Here is a 19,887-nt window from a genome sequence, read left to right as displayed (position 1 = left end):
TGGTGGTGTAGTTGGGTGTGGGGTTTTCGGTGGCGGTGTTCTTGGGTTCTAGGGGAAGGAGAAAAGGATGGGTGGTGATTGGTGGGTGAGGGAGCTGAAGATCTGGTGGCGGTGGTGGTGACGGCGGCGATGGCAGATGACCGGCAGAGTTGAGAGGAGGATGGGTGGGCCAAAACCAAGTGTGAAAATGCATCAGTAATTTTTTTTAAATGAAAATACATCAATATTTATTTTTAAAAGTAAAAGACCTGCTTAACCTGCTATAGCATGTAATTCTACGGTTGTATAACCTTGCACAAGATAAAAGTTGTGTATGATAAATGAACCCTTCGGTTTTTTTGTCAATCAACCTAATAAGAATTTAGAATGATATAATACATAATACATGTATTATTAAAACTCGTTCTGGTCTGAGTTTCGGGTTTTGGCACCTCCGCCGCATACTCTCTGGAGCAGCCACCATGCGGAGCTTCAGGATGAGGAACTTGTTGTCCATTGTCAACAACACAAGGACAAAGAAAAACATCAGAAACAACAACAACAACAAGAAGAAGAAGGTTCCCATCACTAGCAAACACTGCATTCCCATCACCAAACAGTTACCACGCCTCGGAGAAGAAGAAGAAGAAGATGGTGATGATGATGATGCAGAGGAAGAAGGTTTCAGCATCAAAAGCTCTGCCCCATCACACACCCACGGTGTTCAGCCCTTGGGGAATCTCTACTTCAACCCAGGCTCCACCAACTCCAGGAACACCGGCTTAGGTAATCTCCGGACCCTTACTGATGAGCTTGTTCTCGAGATTCTCGGGTTTTTGGATGCTACTAGCTTGGGTGTTCTGGCTTCTGTTAGCAAGTCTTTTTATGTATTCACCAATCATGAACCCCTTTGGAGGAATCTTGTGTTGGAGAATCTTCTTGGTGGGTTTCAGTTTAATGGGTCTTGGAAATCTACTTATGTTGCTGCTTGCTACCCTTCATTTGATATCTCAGTTTCTGCTCTTGGGGGTTTTAAAGTTAGAGACTTTTATTCGGATTATCTCTTTCAGAGCTGGCTCTGTGCTAATCTTGAAATGAAGCCTGAATGGTTGGAGAGGGATAATATAGTTCGAAAAAGGGGCATTTCGGTTGAGGAGTTTGTGTTGAAGTTTGAAGAGCCAAATAAGCCTGTTTTGTTGGAAGGGTGTATTGATAATTGGGATGCATTGAAAAATTGGGATAGAGATTATTTGGTGGACTTGTGTGGTGATGTTAAGTTTTCGGTTGGGCCAGTGGAGATGAAGCTTGTAGAGTATTTTGGGTACTCGGATCAAGTTAGGGAAGAAAGGCCATTGTATCTGTTTGATCCAAAATTTGCTGAGAAAGTTCCGAAATTTGGTTCTGAATATGAAGTTCCGGTGTATTTTCAGGAGGATTTGTTTGGTGTTTTGGGCAATGATCGACCTGACTACAGGTGGATTATCATGGGACCAGCTGGTTCTGGATCATCTTTCCATGTCGATCCGAATTCGACTTCTGCTTGGAATGCAGTGATCAAGGGGTCCAAGAAGTGGATATTGTTTCCTCCTGATGTGATTCCACCGGGGGTTCATCCTAGTCCTGATGGTGCAGAGGTGGCATCTCCTGTTTCGATAATGGAATGGTTCATGAACTTCTATGGTGCAACAAAAAGTTGGAAAAAGAGGCCAATTGAGTGCATATGTAAAGCTGGGGAGGTCATCTTTGTGCCTAATGGATGGTGGCATCTGGTGATCAACCTGGAGGAATCTATAGCCATAACCCAAAACTATGTTAGTAGGTGAGTTTCTTTATTGCTTCCTGTTTGTTTCTGAAGTTTGTTTGCTAAAATACTAATTATATGTGTTCATGTAAAGTGACAATGGAGTTTCAACTCATTGAAACTAACTGTTGATCTTTAATATCTATTACGCTAATTGTTGAGGAGAGCTTGGTAAAGCTATTTCAAACCTCATTTTACTCGGGGTTCGAAATGACTGGTGGTGGTTTATGATAGGATTTAAAAGCTCCATTTCTTGGTCTTTCAAGTGGTTGTAGCTTGTTACATGTTTGGCTTGTGAATACTATCATGGATTTACTTGTCATTTTTTGTGCTGCAAGTAATCAAGTTCCTAATACTAGTTGTATTCATTAGAAATCACATGAACCAAAACCTGAGAATCGTGTAAGAGGCAAATATTTTGACGAAAGAGCAGCATGTCTGTGAGAAACATTCATCAGAGTGTTGTTGATGTCAATATCTATTGACATCTCAGAATTAGGCACCACAGAGTATTACCTTATAGGCTAGCCATTTGGACTTGCATTGCGGTTATGAAGGTTTGTAATGGCATGGGTCCATTATCCATCCCTTCTCCTTTTATATTGAGGTGGGGTATTAGCGTTGCAACTTGTATGAATTCCTTTAATTTGGATTATGAGGGGTGAGGAATTGTCATGTGTATGCCTAAAGACAGTAGTGCACTGATATATGCCGGATTAAGTCACCTATGTCGCTGGCTTGAACCTACCAAAGTATGAGTGCTTCTCCATGGAATCACATATGTTATCCTGAAGAAAAGTTCATTTTTTTTCTTCCTGTAGCTATGCCTGAGATAGATTTCTTATTTAATATATTCTGACATCTGATTGAGCGCAACGGCGTCTTGTGGTCCAATTAGCTGATCTCACTTAGTTGGCTAAGGCTTTTGTTGTTGTTTATATTATGTCATCTGATCAGCTGACTTGTCTTCTGATATCTCTTTAGCAATAGTAATACACTATGCTTGTACTTGTCTTGATAACCTGAATACTTATTGAAACTCATGAAACGATCTTGATTTATCAGTACTAACTTCCTGATAATTTACTGATATTTCTTTTGGCTTTGGATGCGCATTCAATGATCTAATTCAAATATTTGTGGTCATTTGTCGCAGGAGAAATTTGTTAAATGTCTTGGATTTTCTTAAAAGGCCAAATGCTTGCACACTGGTATCTGGAACAAGGGATCGAGTGAATTTGTATGATAAGTTCAAGAATGCTATTGAGGCTTCTTTTCCTGGAGAAATTGATGAACTGACCCAAAAAGAACATGAGAAAAAGATCCAACAGAAGAAGCTTTCCTACTGGGATTCTGTTACCGATCCCAGCATGGGAGCTTTCAAGTTCTCTTTCTAGAGAAATATTTAGTGACAACTGATGTTGCTGATGAACATTTCAGATAGATGATAGAAATCAATTTTGACATTTTGATTAGTTTTTTATTGATTGTACTGTTCCTATTTTTTTAAGGTGCTGTCAAAATCATGACCATTATTTTGATTGGTTTTTTATTGATTGTACTTTTCCAATTTTGTCTACCTGCTGTTGATTATCAAAACTACAAAATTATAAACTCCCACTGAAAATATAATACTTGATGAGGATGTCTGTAGAAATGTGATGAAGAAAGCAAACTACTTGATCATTAGGAACTCAACTTGCCTTTCCCTGGTTAAAGTCCACATGCTTTCTTATCCTTCAATCCTTCAACAAAGCTCTTGGTTCTCTAATTCTTCCTGCCTCAAGATTTTCCTTTCGCATTCAACCTTCAAAGTTAATGTTGCATTCAATTCTGGCCTGATACATATCCATCAGTAACACACCAAGCAGTCTATGACACCCATCAGTAACACACCAATTAACAAACTGACTATAACATCCAACCAAGTAATCTAGTCACAGAGAGCTCTTGACTGGTGGAAATAGGTCACCTAGGACAGGCATTGCGAAGCCCAAGCCAGGTCTGTTATAGGTCATATTTTAAGGTTTGGTCTGACCTTAGACAACATGACCTGACCTACTAGCCTGTTTAAAAGTCTAATTGACAGAAAATGTCTTCTTAAATTTATATATCCTTGCATTCACATTTATTTATACTTTTAATCAATAAAAATATTATTATTTAAACAGGTCGGCCTATAAGGTCAAACATGTTTATTTATAGCCTAATCCCGAACATTTTTACTTATTTTAGACTTTTTAAAAAGCCTAAGTCGTCTGGCAATTTTAATAAACTAATCCAACCAAACATTTGATGGGTCAAGCCGCGGCCCTGACAAACTGCAGTCTGACATACTTCTACCCCTACTTAAGGCGACAACAGAAACAACAATGTAAGCAGAACATGCGACAAAGGAAAACAGGGGAGAACAAAAGCTCCAAACATTCTTGCAATCTTGTTCCATTAACATTCAGTGATGTTTTTTTGTGCTGAATCATGATTCTTTGAAAATGAGTGGCAGTGTTTCTAGTAACTTGGTTCTGAAAACTCTAAGCCTGAAGAATCCCAAGCTAGTCCTACTGGAGCAATGCTCCAACATTTTCGACCTCAAGATCATCCATGGCCATATGCTAAGAACCCATGTCTTCTTCGACGTGTTCTCTGCCAGTCGCATCATTGCTGTATGCATAGACTCAATCAACTTGCTGGGTTATGCAATCAGGGTCTTTTCCCAAATTCACAACCCCAACCTCTTCATCTACAACGCCATGATTCGTGGATGTTCCACCAGTGAAAAACCAGTGAATTCCATTCACTACTACATGCAGTTGCAACGTGCTGGTCTCTTGCCTGATAACATCACCCACCCTTTTCTGGTTAAGGCGTGTGCTCACCTTGAGTCTGCAGCAATGGGCATGCAAGCACATGGTCAAGTGATTAAACATGGGTTTGAACAAGATTGTTATGTCAAGCACTCTCTTCTTCATATGTATGCTGCTGTTGGGGATATGAAGGCTGCAAGTTGCATTTTTCGGAGGATGGGTCGGTTTGATGTTTTTTCCTGGACTAGTATGATTCAGGGCTATCACAAATGTGGTGATGTTGAGTCTGCACGTGAACTGTTTGAGAGAATGCCGGAGAAGAGTTTGGTGACTTGGAGTACCATGATCAGCGGTTATGCGAGGAACAATCGTTTTGATAAAGCCGTTGAGCTGTTTCGGACTCTTCAGGCAGAAGGGGTGGTGGCTAATGAGACTGTCATGGTGGGTGTGATATCTTCTTGTGCTCATTTAGGTGCTCTTGCGATTGGGGAGAAAGCTCATGAGTATGTGATGAGAAATAACTTGACTTTGAATGTGATTCTTGGGACAGCTCTTGTTGACATGTATGCAAGATGTGGGAATGTTGAGAAAGCTATTCAGGTTTTTGAGGAACTGGAAGAAAAGGATGTGCTTTGTTGGACAGCTTTGATTGATGGACTAGCCAGCCATGGTTATGCAGAGAAAGCACTTCAGTATTTTTCAGACATGGTGAATAAGGGGATAGTTCCTAGAGACATTACATTTACTGCAGTGTTGAAAGCTTGCAGCCATGGAGGGCTGGTAGAAAGGGGTTTGGATATATTCGAGGGCATGAAACGAGACCATGGGGTGGTGCCAAGATTGGAGCACTATGGATGTATGGTTGACCTTCTTGGCCGGGCGGGGAAGTTGGCGGAGGCAGAGAAATTCATTCTTGAAATGCCTGTGGAACCAAATGCTCCAATATGGGGAGCGCTGTTAGGAGCTTGCAGGATTCACAGAAATGTAGAGGTTGGGGAAAGAGTGGGAAAGATTTTGATCCAGATGAAACCAGAACACAGTGGTTATTATGTGCTGCTCTCAAATATATATGCTCGCACAAACAACTGGAAAGATGTTACTGTCATGAGACAAATGATGAAGGAAAAAGGAGTTAGAAAGTCTCCTGGATATAGTCTTGTTGAGATAGATGGAAAAGTTCATGAATTTACTATTGGAGATAAAACACACCCAGAAATAGAAAAGATAGAAAGAATGTGGGAAGATATACTCCAGAAGATAAAATTAGCAGGGTACATTGGAAATACAGCAGAGGCATTGTTTGATATAGATGAAGAGGAAAAGGAAGATGCACTTCACAGGCATAGTGAGAAGCTGGCCATTGCATATGGAATTATGAAGATTAAAGCTCCTGGACCAATTCGGATTGTGAAAAACTTGCGTGTTTGTGAAGATTGTCACATAGCCACGAAACTGATTTCAAAGGTTTTCAAAGTAGAGTTGATTGTGAGAGATAGAAACCGGTTCCATCATTTTAAAGATGGCTGGTGTTCTTGTATGGATTACTGGTAAAAGAGCTCTGTAATTTTGTAGAATTTAGAGTTTAGGATTTTGCATGACAAATTGCAGATACCCTAGCCAAGTTTTAAGTTATCTGAAACTAGTTCTTCAATGTGCACCACTTTAATAGTGGTGTAAAATTGCACCAATACTTTTGACCTGATGCATAGGTTACTCAAATAATTTAATGTTTTTATTTTATGAATTAATATAAATAAATTTACAAATTAATGTTTTTTATTTTATGAGTTAATGTAGATAATAAGATAAATTTACAAAAAAAGACATGGTTGGGTTTGACAGAGATGCAGAGGCCAGAGGGTAGTCCACCGGTTAGAGCAACAACGGCGACCGAGCTGAAGGTCGACGGAGGGCAAGACCGATTTCGTCCAGAGTGACGGCGGCGAGGCGATGGCGAGGCTATGAAGGAGACCAGCAGTTCGAGTACGGTACAAATTTAGATCTGCTTCTCCTATTGGATGCTAGAGAAACCAATTTCACCAGAAACCCTCTTCCTCTCTAGGCTCAAATCAACAACACATCTGAGTGTGTTTTGGAATACAAAAGAGACATGGGAACTTGGATCTCTCCTTCACCAGAAATTTGTATTTTCATACCAATTCCAGGCTCAAATGGAAAACGGTGATGGGTCTCTCCCCTCTTCGTTGGTAGCAAATTGAGCTCTATCCAAACCCAGATCTGCTTCTCCTCCTTTCAAAGATTCTCTTATTTCCCATTCACAGCGAAAGAAGGACATGCAGTTGTGTTTCAGTTCTCAAAACGGAACAGAGCATCACTTACTGCCAACGTCCTTCGCTTTACCTGATGTAGCCGGTCAAATGCATTGGTGCAAATTTACAACAGTTTTAAACTGGTGCTCATTACAAAAGTGAATAATAACAAAAGTTCCATTGAAATATTTTTTTATTAGACTTGAAGCAATCCATGTTGTCCCTCTGCATGGCTCGCGTCTAATCCTCCCAATAATAGAACTTCAGAGTTAAGAATTTGGTTATACTGTTCTTCAGGTTGAAACTTTGAATTTCATTTATAAAAAGATGTCAAGTACTGCTCAAGCAAGAAAGTATATCTGGTAACGAAAATGGCAATTACACACCAAAAAAGCCCAGTGGTTTGAATTGATTAGTTCCACACAATTGGTGTTCCAACTTTGTAAACCTGAATGAAGTATTTAAATTGCTCCAGTTGCTAGAACTCACAACTGGAACAGATTTTACAAATAAAAGTTGGTTGGTAACACATTCCTCCAGTTTTGGATTCACAAATACAAAATCCTCCTGTTTTTCATTTTCTGGAGGGTTATGGGAAGCAACAATTTGAGAAAAAAAAAAGTTCCCTCTGGCTTGATATGATTATACAGGGGACAGGGATGCTGTATAAGAAGCATTGCAGTACTTTAAGCTTTTAACTGAACATGACCACATGCTAGACGTGACTACCGCTTCTGGAATGCCAAAGGTATCACTGCAGTCTTCCAAGCTTTTACTGCCAGCAGCCTTAGATTCTGACTTCTCACAAGTTGGTTTTAACGCTACATTCAAGCCAATTGAGCTAGGTTCCGCCACAAAACTGGACATCACAAAACAAACCAAACATCGTTTAGGCTTCAAATAACTAGGTCTGGTGCAAATAGATTTAATTGGAAGGTGTTTCAGCAGAAATCCATAACATCTCTACATAAATTCTCGTTGAGATTACACCTACCAAATTCTATCCAAACAATTTAACTTCAACAATTTAACAAGTATCACAAACCAAATTCTACTCATACCTTGCTTCAAAGCTTCTCCCTTCAGAGCCAATCAATGCACACATACCACAAATAATCCAAGGTGGAAGAAGTGCATCCTTAATTTCAATGCTATAGCAAAGGCCATCTGGTGCAGACTCGCCATCTTTCCCAATAGATTCATTATAAGAAGCACCAAAATGTTCAGCTCTCCTTGTCTCCATGCATTTAATCTGAGAGAAGAATATGGATTCCAAAAAGTATTATTAAGTAGCTAGTAAAATAAAAATAATTATTGTAGCTTTTAAACAAATGGTACAGAAAGAAACTTTGACATCCAAACAATTGACTCATCTAGATGGCTTTCTAAATGATGCATCAAATCTAGATCCATACACAGAATGAAAAATTAAGCAACTGCTAACAACAATATTTGAAATTTAAAGAATAAGAAACACTATAAGTTCTGACTCAAGTAACCTATGTAAAAGGATTGGTATGATAGTAATTTAATATTTTACTTATATTGAAAAATTGCAGGAAAACAGCATGGGAAGAATAAAAGGAATGGAAATTAAGTCAAGAACTTATTGACATACATCAGGAGAAGACAGAGCCGAATTCTGAAACGGCACAGGAGAGCACAAGACAGGTACGTCAACACCAGACAGAGAGGTCAAGAGAGTTCTGCAAAGTACAGGCAGTAAAGTTGGTAAGCAACAAGATTAATAATAAGAGTAAACATCAAACAAGTCAATAGTATGTTAGTTGGACTGGAAGCTTCAAAGAAAGTTAACCATTAGTTAGTCACCTGTAATTTAGTAAAAAGTCATATAAACCATGTACATTGTTGTTGCCGCTGAAAACCAACAAAGATTGCGGGCTATTGTCAATGTCAGAGAATGACCTTATCCGCCGGGTCTGCATTATTTCAAAAGAAAGCACCAAACCAAAAATATATATAAATATAACTTAAAATACAGTTTTGGAGTTAATTGATACAGACTTACAGTTGTTAACATGAGAACAAGCACGATCCACTGGAGAGTAACTGGTTTGAAAAACTTTTGCATGCCTTTCGCAATGAAATTTCATCTATCAACTAATTGAGTTTATTAATCATACTTGTAAAATAAATGTACACTATAGTCTTATGTATTATAAGTTATCATATTATTCAAGGAAGCAGTGGCGGTATCACTATCATGTCATATTTTGTGCAGCACACGCGTATTTGAAATGCTTTTTTATCAATGAAATTTCACCCTTCAACTAGATGAGTTTAATATAGTAGCTTGCTATAAAAACTTTACATTGATATCTAATCATGTGATGAAGGAACCAACCTCTTACAAATGCAAGGAAAGGCTGCCTGTAATATATCCATGGCAGATCAAACCTTACTGGACCTTACTATAGCGGGATATCGGCCATGGCGGAAAGCCAAAAAACCACCATGAGAAACCGCCATGGCGGATATTTGATAACACTGGTGTTGTCACATAATCATTATTAAGATAGACTGACAGGTCAAACTCTTTTTAATGATGCAACAATATATAATGATATAATTAGAAGATTATGTCAAAAGACATTTTATAAGTAGATTAATTTAAACCCCCAAAAGTACAGTTAAGACTAACAGGGAGCCAAAAAGGAAGTGTGGTTTTCATATTAACTAATTAGTACATATTCATCAGTAGAATCACAAAGAGAAAAGCAGAATAGGTAAGGGAATTGCTAACGAAGATCACTGACCAAGATTGAAAAGACAACCCTGGCAATATATATGATTATGGAAGATAATTTATACAAACCTGTCCTAAATTTTGCTTCTCTATCTCTGACAGCTCAACTAGATCCTCAGTAGCAGCTTGTTCCACTTTCGAATGGCAGAGAGGCATAGAGAAACAAAGATCCTGTTCAAGAGGGGATACAACCAAAAATATGTTCATAAATCATCACCAAAAGTAAATATTAATGAAAAAACTCCAGTGTGATAATTTAAAAAAGAAAATAAAACCTTGATAAACCATAAGTAATTACTAATAAAACCCAGATAAACAATAAGTAATTACTAATACTAAGTAAACTGCACAATCTTTATTGGCTAGCCTATGAGGTGATACCTTATTGGTCGCAAAGGCTCTAAGGCCCAATACAACAGAACCATAATGCTAGCCATTTGTTAAAACTACACTTTGTGAAGGTAAAACTGCGAGTAGTTGGATCATAGAATAAATTCCAGAAAAGTACATCCCTTGTTGAGTTGTTATGTTCCTTGCCAGGATCTATTAGATAAATGCACTCAATTTGAATTGCAGGTAGCTAGGATAAGACAACTACATTGGCAAAAAATTAGAGAAAACACGTAATATACCTTAACATACAACACTTTAACTGGGGGGGAAGGGTAGCTCACTTGGTGAGCTAAGGGAAATGAAGGGACTTGCAGGGTGAAGGGTCAGGGTTCAAATCCTGGCGAAGGAACTAATTTACTAACAATTAACAACTAACAACTAACATTTGCCTATCAAAAAAAAAAAAATACAACACTTTAACTGATTTTCCAAGAAATATCATCGATGAAATGTACTCTAACCTTGGGAAAACATTACAAAAAGGAACTGCCTCCCCCACCCCATTTTTACATATGATTGATTAGTAATTTATAGATAAACTGCACAGATCACAATATGTTATACAAGTACAGCTTACATGCTCTTTTAGCAATGATCTCAAACCTATGGTTGATTGAGAGATATAAGCATTGCATGAGCATTTGGATCTCCCTGTGCTGTCACCACCCGTGAACATCACCACAAACTGTGAAGTGCAAACTGGAAAACAGAAGGGGGGAAAATCAACATCAAATCCCATACAATATTCCTGTATAAATAAATAAATGTAATCGTGCAAAATAAAGCAACAAGTAATTGGAAGGTTTCTAAATCCTACTTCCTACAGTGGCAAAACGAAGTCGGAATTAATAGTAACACAGGAATCTACGTCAATAAAAGAAACAAGTTTGTTTTCATCAAGACAAATCCCCACTTAGAATTCCCAAAAGCTAGCTTGTAAGGTAAGGATTTCCAAAGCCTTTATAAGCTCTATGTTGACATTATCTCTAGTCAATGTGAGATCTCAAGAGTCGAGAACCCCCCCCCCCCCCCACACCTAGGACTGGACATTTAGAGTGTTGAAATTAAAGGATTTTTTTCTTGTATAGGGCTAGATTGATTGCATTGAGGAAGTTTAGGACCAGTTAAATTGCACTAGGAATGTCGTGAATCCAGGTTAATTTTTAGACAGCAGTGGGTGGTCTAATATCTGATCTATGATAGGCTCTAGTACCATCTCAGAAATTTGGGAGCATAACTATATCCGAAAAGCTAGCTCATTAGGTGAGGATTGTCAAAGTCTTTATAAGCTTTATGTTGGTCTTATCTCTAGTCAGTGTGGGATCTCAACATTTACATTACACAGAAAAACTTAATATCACAAAAGAGGCAACATAAAAAGGAATGGTATAAACAAATTTCTATAATCAGTTCAACTATATTCAACAAAAAAGAGGGTCAAGTATCATTACCATAAAAGAGGCCGCAGATGTTCTTCCGGAGCATGTAATAGAGGTCTCGAAAGGATTCTTCCCAAGCTACTTGTCGTTTTTTTAAGAACTCCAATTCTATTGCATAAAAAGGAAATATGGAACTTAAGGAAAATAGAGAAAGGTAGAGGACAAAGAAGAAACTGAAATGGGGTAAGTTGAAAGCTACTTGATAACCTGCATCTGCAGTTGATGAGCTCAACACTGATATCAGCGAAGGTGGCAGAACAGATTGGGGATACAACCATGAATGCAAAACTTTGAAGCCCTGGGAACCTCTCGTGTTTGGACTTTTAATAGGACATTGCTGGAAGGCTGGTTGAGACATGGTACCACGCATAACTGACCTTATATTGTGAATTTTTAAAATAGAAATAGCTTTCATTAAAAGACAGAAATGGATAACAGGGATAGTCGACACTAGAGCAAGTAGGGGGAAAAATACTTGTTATACCAGACACTATGCATGAATAGTGCGTTTATATTCATATCACATCAAATACCAACATTTTTCTTATCAGCATCTAGAATATCATGCCCAGCATTATAGCTTTTGTATTCACAAATACAGATGTGGGGATCAGGATCCTCTCATGTGAAATCTCTCTCATATTCTCTCATTTTGGTGTTTTGTGTCTATCACCCTCTTCATATGTATTAAACGGGTAAGACTCTTTCAATATTTATGAAGAGAGATATACACAATGTTCCACTTGACATTGTCATGTCACATTAGAGGATATTAATCCAAAGATGTGGATGTGCCAAAAACAAAAGGATCACAACCTAACTGTCATTTTTACTATGTTTTGGCTGCCAGCAAAGCTATCTAAGACCATCCACAATGGATGGTTGAAAGTGTTGTTGAATTGTGTTGAATTGTGTTTAATAGGTTTAATGGTTTGTTGAAGTTGGTTGAAAGAGGAGAGAGAGGGAGAAAATGTTGAAGATTTTCAACAAAAAAAAGGAGCCTGCGGTGTGCCACGTGGCGCAAGGCCAGTGGCCACCGCAGGCGCGTGGCCTGCACGCCCAGACAAGGCGCGTGACGCGCCTTGTCTGCAGGGGAGAGAGAGAAAAATTTTCATGCCCTGCCACGTGGCTGCTTCTGGTTGGTCCGTCCGGATTTCGTTTTTCCTTATCTTTTGAACTCAATTATTTCATAAAAAAAAATATTTTCTGAAAAAAAAAATTATACCAAAATTCATGATTTTTTTTTCTCTATAAATAGAGACTTGGTTCGTTTGATTTGGACACAGAAAAAAAAACCAAGTTTTTTCACTCTCTTATTATCTCTCTCACCATCTTATTTATCTATCTATTAGCATTTGTATTGAAATGGATCCCAACAATCCCCATTTCAACACCCAGAATTCTTCAAACAACCCATTTTACAACCAAAACCACAACAACTATGAAGATCCAAATCAAATTTCTTACCAACATCCTCAAAATCCCACCAATTATCAAGTCCCACATCAATTGTTCAACCAACGTCCTCAAAATCCAAACTATTATCAAGTCCCCCATCAATTCTCCAACCAACGTCCTCGAAATCCAAACTATTATCCAGATCCGAATCAATATTCGTACCAACCTCCTCAAAACATACAAAATTTTAACCAGTCATCAATTGTTCCAAACTCTCATCCATCTTATGGATCTGTGAGATATTCATCTCAAACACCTCAGTCTAGTGGTTATATGCCAGTGGTTCCTGAAAATGTTCCGAGTGTTGATGTAGCGGAATTTCCGGAATTTTCAACACAAGTCAATCTTGGTGGCGGGTCAGCTGATAATGAAGTCAATGAAATCACTCCTAAGAGCAAAAAAGCCCATTTACCCGCATGGAACACTCCACAAAATCTAGTGCTAATTAGTGGGTGGATTAATTGCGGAACAAACAGTGTTGTCGGAAGAAACCAGAAAGGAGAAACATTTTGGAGAGATATCGCTGAGTATTGTAATGAGCATTGCTCATTCGATCCTCCGCGCGATTGGGTTGCCTGCCGAAACCGTTGGAATTATATGAACACAAGACTGGGTAAATGGATTGGCGCTTATGATAGCGCTAAGCGTGAGCATCGAAGCGGTTGGTCGGAGGATGATGTTATCGCAAGAGCGCAGGAATTATACGCAAGTGGGAAGATTGGTCAATTTACTTTGATGGAAGAATGGCGCGTTCTCCGTGATCAACCACGTTTTTGTAGTCAGGTAGGAGGAAATAGTGGCTCGAGAAGTAGTGGATCTAAGAGATCACACGACAGTGATGCAAGTGGCTCAAACTCTATAGGATCAATTCCTCGTCCAATGGGTAGGGAGGCAGCTAAAAAAAAGAGTAAAAAGAAAATTAGAGAAGATGCTGACGAGGTGGTGGACAAAGAGTGGGATTCTTATATCCATTTCAAGGAGAAAGAGCTTGAAAAATTGGAAAAGATAGCATTGGTGCAAGCAGAGACTAACGAATTGATGAAAGAGAAGACTAATGCGATGAAAGAGAAGACTAATGCTAAGAAAGTTAGTATGTATCTAAAGCTAACTTCGGAAGAGCATCTCAGTGACCGTAAGAAAGAGTTGTTAGAGCAGTTGTCCAAAGAGCTATTTGGAAATTAATTTCAAGCGAGTCTTTGTCTGTAATCGGTCAAACTTGTCAGTGGTGTGAAGTCTGTAGTGTTTGCTTTAATGTTTGCTTTAATGTTTGCTTTAATAATTTTCAAGTGGTGACAGCTATGTAATGTTTGCTTTAATGTATGGGTAACTGTGTTTGAATATGTGCCACTCAATTCGAATCTTGTCCTTTTCCGATAATTAACTCTGGTTGATAACTTATTTCAAATCCACCAGTGGTGTCAAGTCTGTAGTGTTTGCTTTAATAATTTGCCCGTGGTGTTAGGTCAGTAGTGTTTGGCTTTTATGATTCTCGGGTAACTGTGTTTGAATATGTGCCACTCAATTCGAATCTTGTCCTTTTCCGATAATTAACTCTGGTTGATAACTTATTTCAAATCCACCAGTGGTGTCAAGTCTGTAGTGTTTGCTTTAATAATTTGCCCGTGGTGTTAGGTCAGTAGTGTTTGGCTTTTATGATTCTCGGGTAACTGTGTTTGAATATGTGCCACTCAATTCGAATCTTGTCCTTTTCCGATAATTAACTCTGGTTGATAACTTATTTCAAATCCGGCACTCAACCACCATTCAATGTACCTACTTATATGGACTCATAGCTCCATTGATGTATCAATATCCCAAATCTCTTCCAATCTACTTCAAATTTCACAAAAAATGGATCCATCTGAGTGTCCTTTTGATCTTGCAGCATACATTCAAAATAGTCAAATTGAAGAAGCTTATGTACTCAACCGATTTAGAGAGCGTCGAAGAAAAATTCGAGAAGATGCTGCACCTCGTAGTAGAAAATATCTCGGTAGAGATCATACAGCGGCAAACCAGATGCTAATTGGCGACTACTTTGCCAATGAGCCTACATATGACGATGCAATGTTTCGTCGTCGGTACCGGATGCAAAAGCATCTTTTCCTTCGAATCGTTGATGACCTTTCAAGTAGTGATAACTACTTCACCCAACGCGTTGATGCAGCCAATAAACAAGGTATATCACCCTTAGCAAAATGTACCACAGCAATGCGAATGTTAGCATATGGTGTGGCAGCAGATGCGGTCGATGAGTACATCAAAATTGGAGGTACTACAGCATTGGAGTGTTTACGTAGATTCTGTAAAGGAATCATACGATTGTATGAGCAACAGTACCTGAGAGCACCAACCCAAGAAGACCTGCAAAGGATATTACATGCTAATGACATGCGGGGGTTCCCAGGCATGATCGGGAGTATTGACTGCATGCACTGGGAGTGGAAAAATTGTCCTAAAGCATGGGAAGGTCAATTTACTAGAGGGGATAAGGGAACCACAACAGTTATTCTTGAAGCAGTTGCAACTTATGACCTATGGATCTGGCATGCCTTTTTTGGATGTCCTGGAACGTTGAACGACATAAACGTTCTAGATCGGTCACCAGTGTTTGATGACGTGGAACAGGGAAAGACTCCAGCTGTGAATTTCGTTGTGAATCAACGTCCCTATAATATGGCATACTATCTAGCCGATGGTATCTATCCTTCTTATCCAACTTTCATCAAAACGATTAGACTTCCTCAAAGTGAACCCGATAAGTTATTTGCAAAAGTTCAGGAGGGATGTCGGAAGGACATCGAACGTGCATTTGGAGTTCTTCAAGCTCGTTTTCAAATCATCCGTGAACCAGCTCGCTTGTGGGACATAGATGACTTGAGTATCATTATGAGGTCATGCATCATATTACATAATATGATTGTCGAGGATGAACGAGATACATATGCTCAACGTTGGACCGATTTTGAGCAATCTGGGGAAGGTGGATCTAGTACACAGCAACCATACTCGACCGAGGTTTTACCCGCTTTTGCAAATCATGTGCGTGCTAGATCCGAGTTGCGTGATTCAAATGTTCATCATGAACTGCAAGCAGATCTAGTGAAGCACATCTGGGCAAAGTTTGGAATGTCTCAGGATTGAAGATGATTTGTATCGTACTATTTACGTTATTTGTGTGTTGTGTGCTTAGTTTTTCCTTGTCTTGCATTTTAAGATATTGTGTGCTTAGTTTGTTGTCTTGCATTTTATTTTAAGAAAATAAAATAAATTCTTGTATGCTTAGTTTGTTGTCTTGCGTTTTAAGTTAAGAAAAAAAAAATTATAGTCTATATTTTAAAAAAAAAGTCTATATTTAAAAAAAATAAAATCGTTAAGTGTTTATTGTTTTAATTTAATTTAAATCGATAATTGTAATTTTATGTAATTATAAAAACAAAAATATAAAATTAAATAAAAATGTGAAATAAAAAAGTGGTGGGGTAGGGTGAGTGGTGAGTGGTGGGGTAGGGTGTTGAGAGTTAAACAAAACCATTGGAGTGGGTAATTGTTGAAAGTTTGTTGAATTGGAGAGAGAAGATGATGTGGAGTGTTGGGAAGAGAAAAAGTGGGGTAGAAAAGGGTTAAACAAAACATTTTTTGTTTAACCATTGTGGATGGTCTAATATTAACAGAACTCCAGTTGACTTGGGGTAACAACATTAAGTAAGGACTTTATCAGACTCTATATCAGCATTGAGCACAATTATCCTTTATAAACTATAGGGGAATTAATGAAACCTAGAAATACCTCCCTTTAAATATGAACTGTGAATTTTAGTGTATGCTTATTAAGTCACTCCAGGTAAACCTATTCCAACCAAATTTGATGCCAAGATATTAGTCAATCCTATGCACTCACCAATTTACTGAAGAGGAAGAAACTATTCGCATACTGGTTTTTAGAGTAAGATCCAGAGGAGCCTTCTGGCCGGGTACATGACATTCAGAGAAGAAACTTCCGTTGATGCTTGATTTCAATTCTCCATGTCTTTCAGATGAATCGTCAGCTAAGCCATTATCAACCTGTGGTTCAAATGCAGCTAGTCCTCTAAGTGCTTTGCCCTGGAAAACATTTTTGACTTTTTGAGTAATAATATAATAACATATTTATGGTACAGCCTACACAGATTGAAATGCAGGTAAACAGATAAGAGAAGGTCTGAAGTTTCCATTGTATACCATGTCAATAGATGCTGCCAAGCCAGAAGATTTATCAGCAGCTTGTGAAAGCTCAGAAACACTAAGAAACTTCCCTTGGCCGCACTTTTCATTAGTTTGACAAGCTTGCAATGGACCATCTATCCTGGCCTCAGTGGAAGTGCCAGAGCTCTCCAAGCTGAAAACAAATTAGGAACAGAATCAGCATAAGGGAAACCTTAGCTGCGATATCAATCAAATATATAAGTTACGAGACAAACCATGAAGCCCCTTGCGGTCTCTTAGCCTCTAAAGTAGAAAAAAGAGACATATTTTTCAGAGTACTAGTTTTCTCCATAGTTTGATTTTCCTGAACACAGCAACAAGTTACTTAGTTCAATCTCAACAACATTAACAACCCGAAATCAATTACTCCATGAATATGAACACAGAATAAACTAAAAATTAGTCAGGAGTTAGGAAAACACAATCACAACCTTTGCATTTTCCTTGACAGATACAACTCTAAACCTTGACTTTTTAGCAGTAAACACTTCATCGAGTCGCGTCTCGGTGTATCGAGGAGGCTTAAACGATCCCGGTTTTCTAAATCCATTACCAACCTCAGCAGCACTGCAAACATAAACCAAACAAGTCCTTAGCAAATTAAGAAATAATTCGATTTAACGGCGGCGGCGAGTAAGAGGCTTACTTTGAAGAACCAGCAAGAGAGGATGGAGATTCATCAGTAAGGTCCACAGCACTTGCCCGCTTCAACTGCTCTCCCTGTTAAGCATCCATAGACATCAGAACTTCTCCACCAAAATTATATGAATATTGTGAATTTGGATTGGAAAAGTGCGTTGAAAGAGTGCTTACCCTAAGTTCCGATGGCGTCTTTCTTTTAACCATGGATCCACTTTTCAAAGGTCCTGCACTGATTCGATGAGAGCTCGGAGGGACGGAACTTGCCGTGGCTACTTTCGCCATGTCACGTATCGGAGCACCACCGCCAGCGCGTCACCGATCAAGACGCGTCGGCGATATTGACCTACAGAGCCAAGAAACAAGATTGATTATGAGCGGAAGGGAAATGGAAAAGAAGAAATGGAATTGAGAGGTGAATCTGGGAACTACCTTCGAGAATCCAAAGTGCCCTAGGATGATGAGATTCAACGGTGGTGAGCGACTGAGCGCAGCGGCGTCGTATCGGTATTTTCACCAGAGAGAGGGAGTGAATGGGCCGAGTGAGTGAGCGGGACCGAGTGAAAAATGAATTGATTGAAATTTTGGAAATGCGAGCGTTATTTTTTACATTTTTAAATAAATTTTGATTTCCCTCCTGTTTCTGCCGCCGTCAGTGACGGCGATCGTGACCGTTCACGCCTTTTAAAATTGTATTGGGCTGGTCTGGGTAAGGAAGACTTGGGCTGGGCTTTCACTTCAAAAAATATATTATTAATAGTTGACCAAAAATTGTTGTTAATGATTGTAACAACTTACTTTACTTTTTAAAGTGACTATCACACTAAAGAAGCAAAATTCGACCAAAAAATGGTATTAGTTGACGGAAAGTAAGAGTTTGGGGTCTAAAAACTAGAGATGGCAGGAAAACCCAAAACCGTGGGACCCAACCCAAACCCAACCCGAATTTTCGGGTGCAACACGATTTCTTTGGGTTCGGGTTTGGGTTTCACCCGAATTTGAAAACTTGTTTGGGTTCGGGTGTGAGATTAATTAAACCCGCACCCAAACCCGAAGCCTTATGCATTTAATTACCAACCCTTATATATATTATTTAAGTTACTTAAGTAGGGTTGCTTGAAGAATGAAGCTCAATTAGACATTTAGAATTGAGATTATAAATCCATGAATTATGTTGTTTATCAACTTATGTTCATGAACTATATTTTTTCCTTTGTATTGGAAAGATGATGAGGTTTAATCAGCTTATGGTCATATTGCTCTCTTATGTACTTGTTGTTTCCGGGTTGGCTTTTTAGTGGCTTCAGTGCTCACATCGGGTTTTGGGTTTGGGTTCGGGTAAACCGAAACCCAGGGGTTCAGGTTTGGGTTCAGGTGTGAGAATGGTCAAACTCGCACCACGAGGCCCATTGTCAACCCTACTAAAAACACATAAACTAATTTTAGCTTTCTTCTTTGTTTTCGATGAAAAGAGGTTTGAGTGAGTTCGGCTCTGATCACTACCACAGGTTATGGTATGCTTCAAAGGTCACAGTTTGCTTACATAATATTTATCAGTCGCCTACCAACACAACCCTCACATCAACCGCGAAAATCAAACACACAAATTTTTAAGGAGAAGTAGTTCGTCTTAATTAAAATACTAAATTTAGCTTTAGTCAATCAACAATGATACACAAACACAAAAACAGTGCAAACCACTCTTGAAAACCCCATTCTTATGACGGATTTTTCACTGCTAATATATTTTGTGGCGGTAAAAACGCCACAAAAATAGATGTCTGATAATAGTTTAATTGCACTATTTCAATAATAATGGGATTAATGGAATTAGCAGAGAAAAACAATAATGGGATTAATGGGTATTACAGTCCTTTGGATCTTAAGTAGGGACTAGGATTTACACGTGGTGACTTATGATGAAAGGAGAGCGACCAGCCATCCACCGGAAAAAGGATAGCTAGCTCCTTTTTCGTGCATGAGGACTGAGGAACCACCAAACCAAACATGTGTCCAAACCCTTCCCTATTAATGTGACCACTCGTACATGTTTGCCACAAATTCCTCCCTCGTCCTAACTATTTCTGTCTGT

The 19,887-nt window shown here is 38.8% G+C and overlaps 3 protein-coding genes across 3 annotated transcripts; 2 read left to right on the top strand and 1 right to left on the bottom strand.

Annotated features, from left to right (window-relative positions):
• Positions 1-377: 377 nt before the first annotated feature.
• LOC130730845 (arginine-specific demethylase JMJ22) lies at positions 378-3,359 on the top strand. The gene is made up of 2 exons (XM_057582978.1): positions 378-1,798; positions 2,937-3,359. Exons 1-2 carry the CDS (start codon positions 462-464, stop codon positions 3,175-3,177), a joined length of 1,578 nt encoding a protein of 525 aa, XP_057438961.1. The 5' UTR covers positions 378-461; the 3' UTR covers positions 3,178-3,359.
• Positions 3,360-4,083: 724 nt separating this feature from the next.
• LOC130730844 (pentatricopeptide repeat-containing protein At5g06540) lies at positions 4,084-6,272 on the top strand. Its single transcript, XM_057582977.1, has one exon. The coding sequence runs from the start codon at positions 4,273-4,275 to the stop codon at positions 6,133-6,135; it is 1,863 nt and encodes a 620-aa protein (XP_057438960.1). The 5' UTR covers positions 4,084-4,272; the 3' UTR covers positions 6,136-6,272.
• Positions 6,273-7,286: 1,014 nt separating this feature from the next.
• LOC130730843 (uncharacterized) lies at positions 7,287-18,386 on the bottom strand. Its single transcript, XM_057582975.1, has 15 exons — positions 18,228-18,386; positions 17,970-18,141; positions 17,803-17,876; positions 17,588-17,723; positions 17,372-17,460; positions 17,133-17,289; positions 16,813-17,015; positions 11,661-11,830; positions 11,466-11,561; positions 10,592-10,713; positions 9,691-9,792; positions 8,685-8,794; positions 8,473-8,560; positions 7,916-8,106; positions 7,287-7,713 (listed from the first exon to the last, which is right to left on the bottom strand). The coding sequence occupies exons 2-15, from the start codon at positions 18,078-18,080 to the stop codon at positions 7,497-7,499; spliced, it is 1,866 nt and encodes a 621-aa protein (XP_057438958.1). The 5' UTR covers positions 18,081-18,141; positions 18,228-18,386; the 3' UTR covers positions 7,287-7,496.
• Positions 18,387-19,887: the final 1,501 nt, after the last annotated feature.

This window comes from Lotus japonicus, chromosome 1 (assembly GCF_012489685.1).
Source record: "Lotus japonicus ecotype B-129 chromosome 1, LjGifu_v1.2".
Lineage (NCBI taxonomy): Eukaryota > Viridiplantae > Streptophyta > Magnoliopsida > Fabales > Fabaceae > Lotus > Lotus japonicus.
This window is presented reverse-complemented; position numbering and strand designations above follow the sequence as displayed.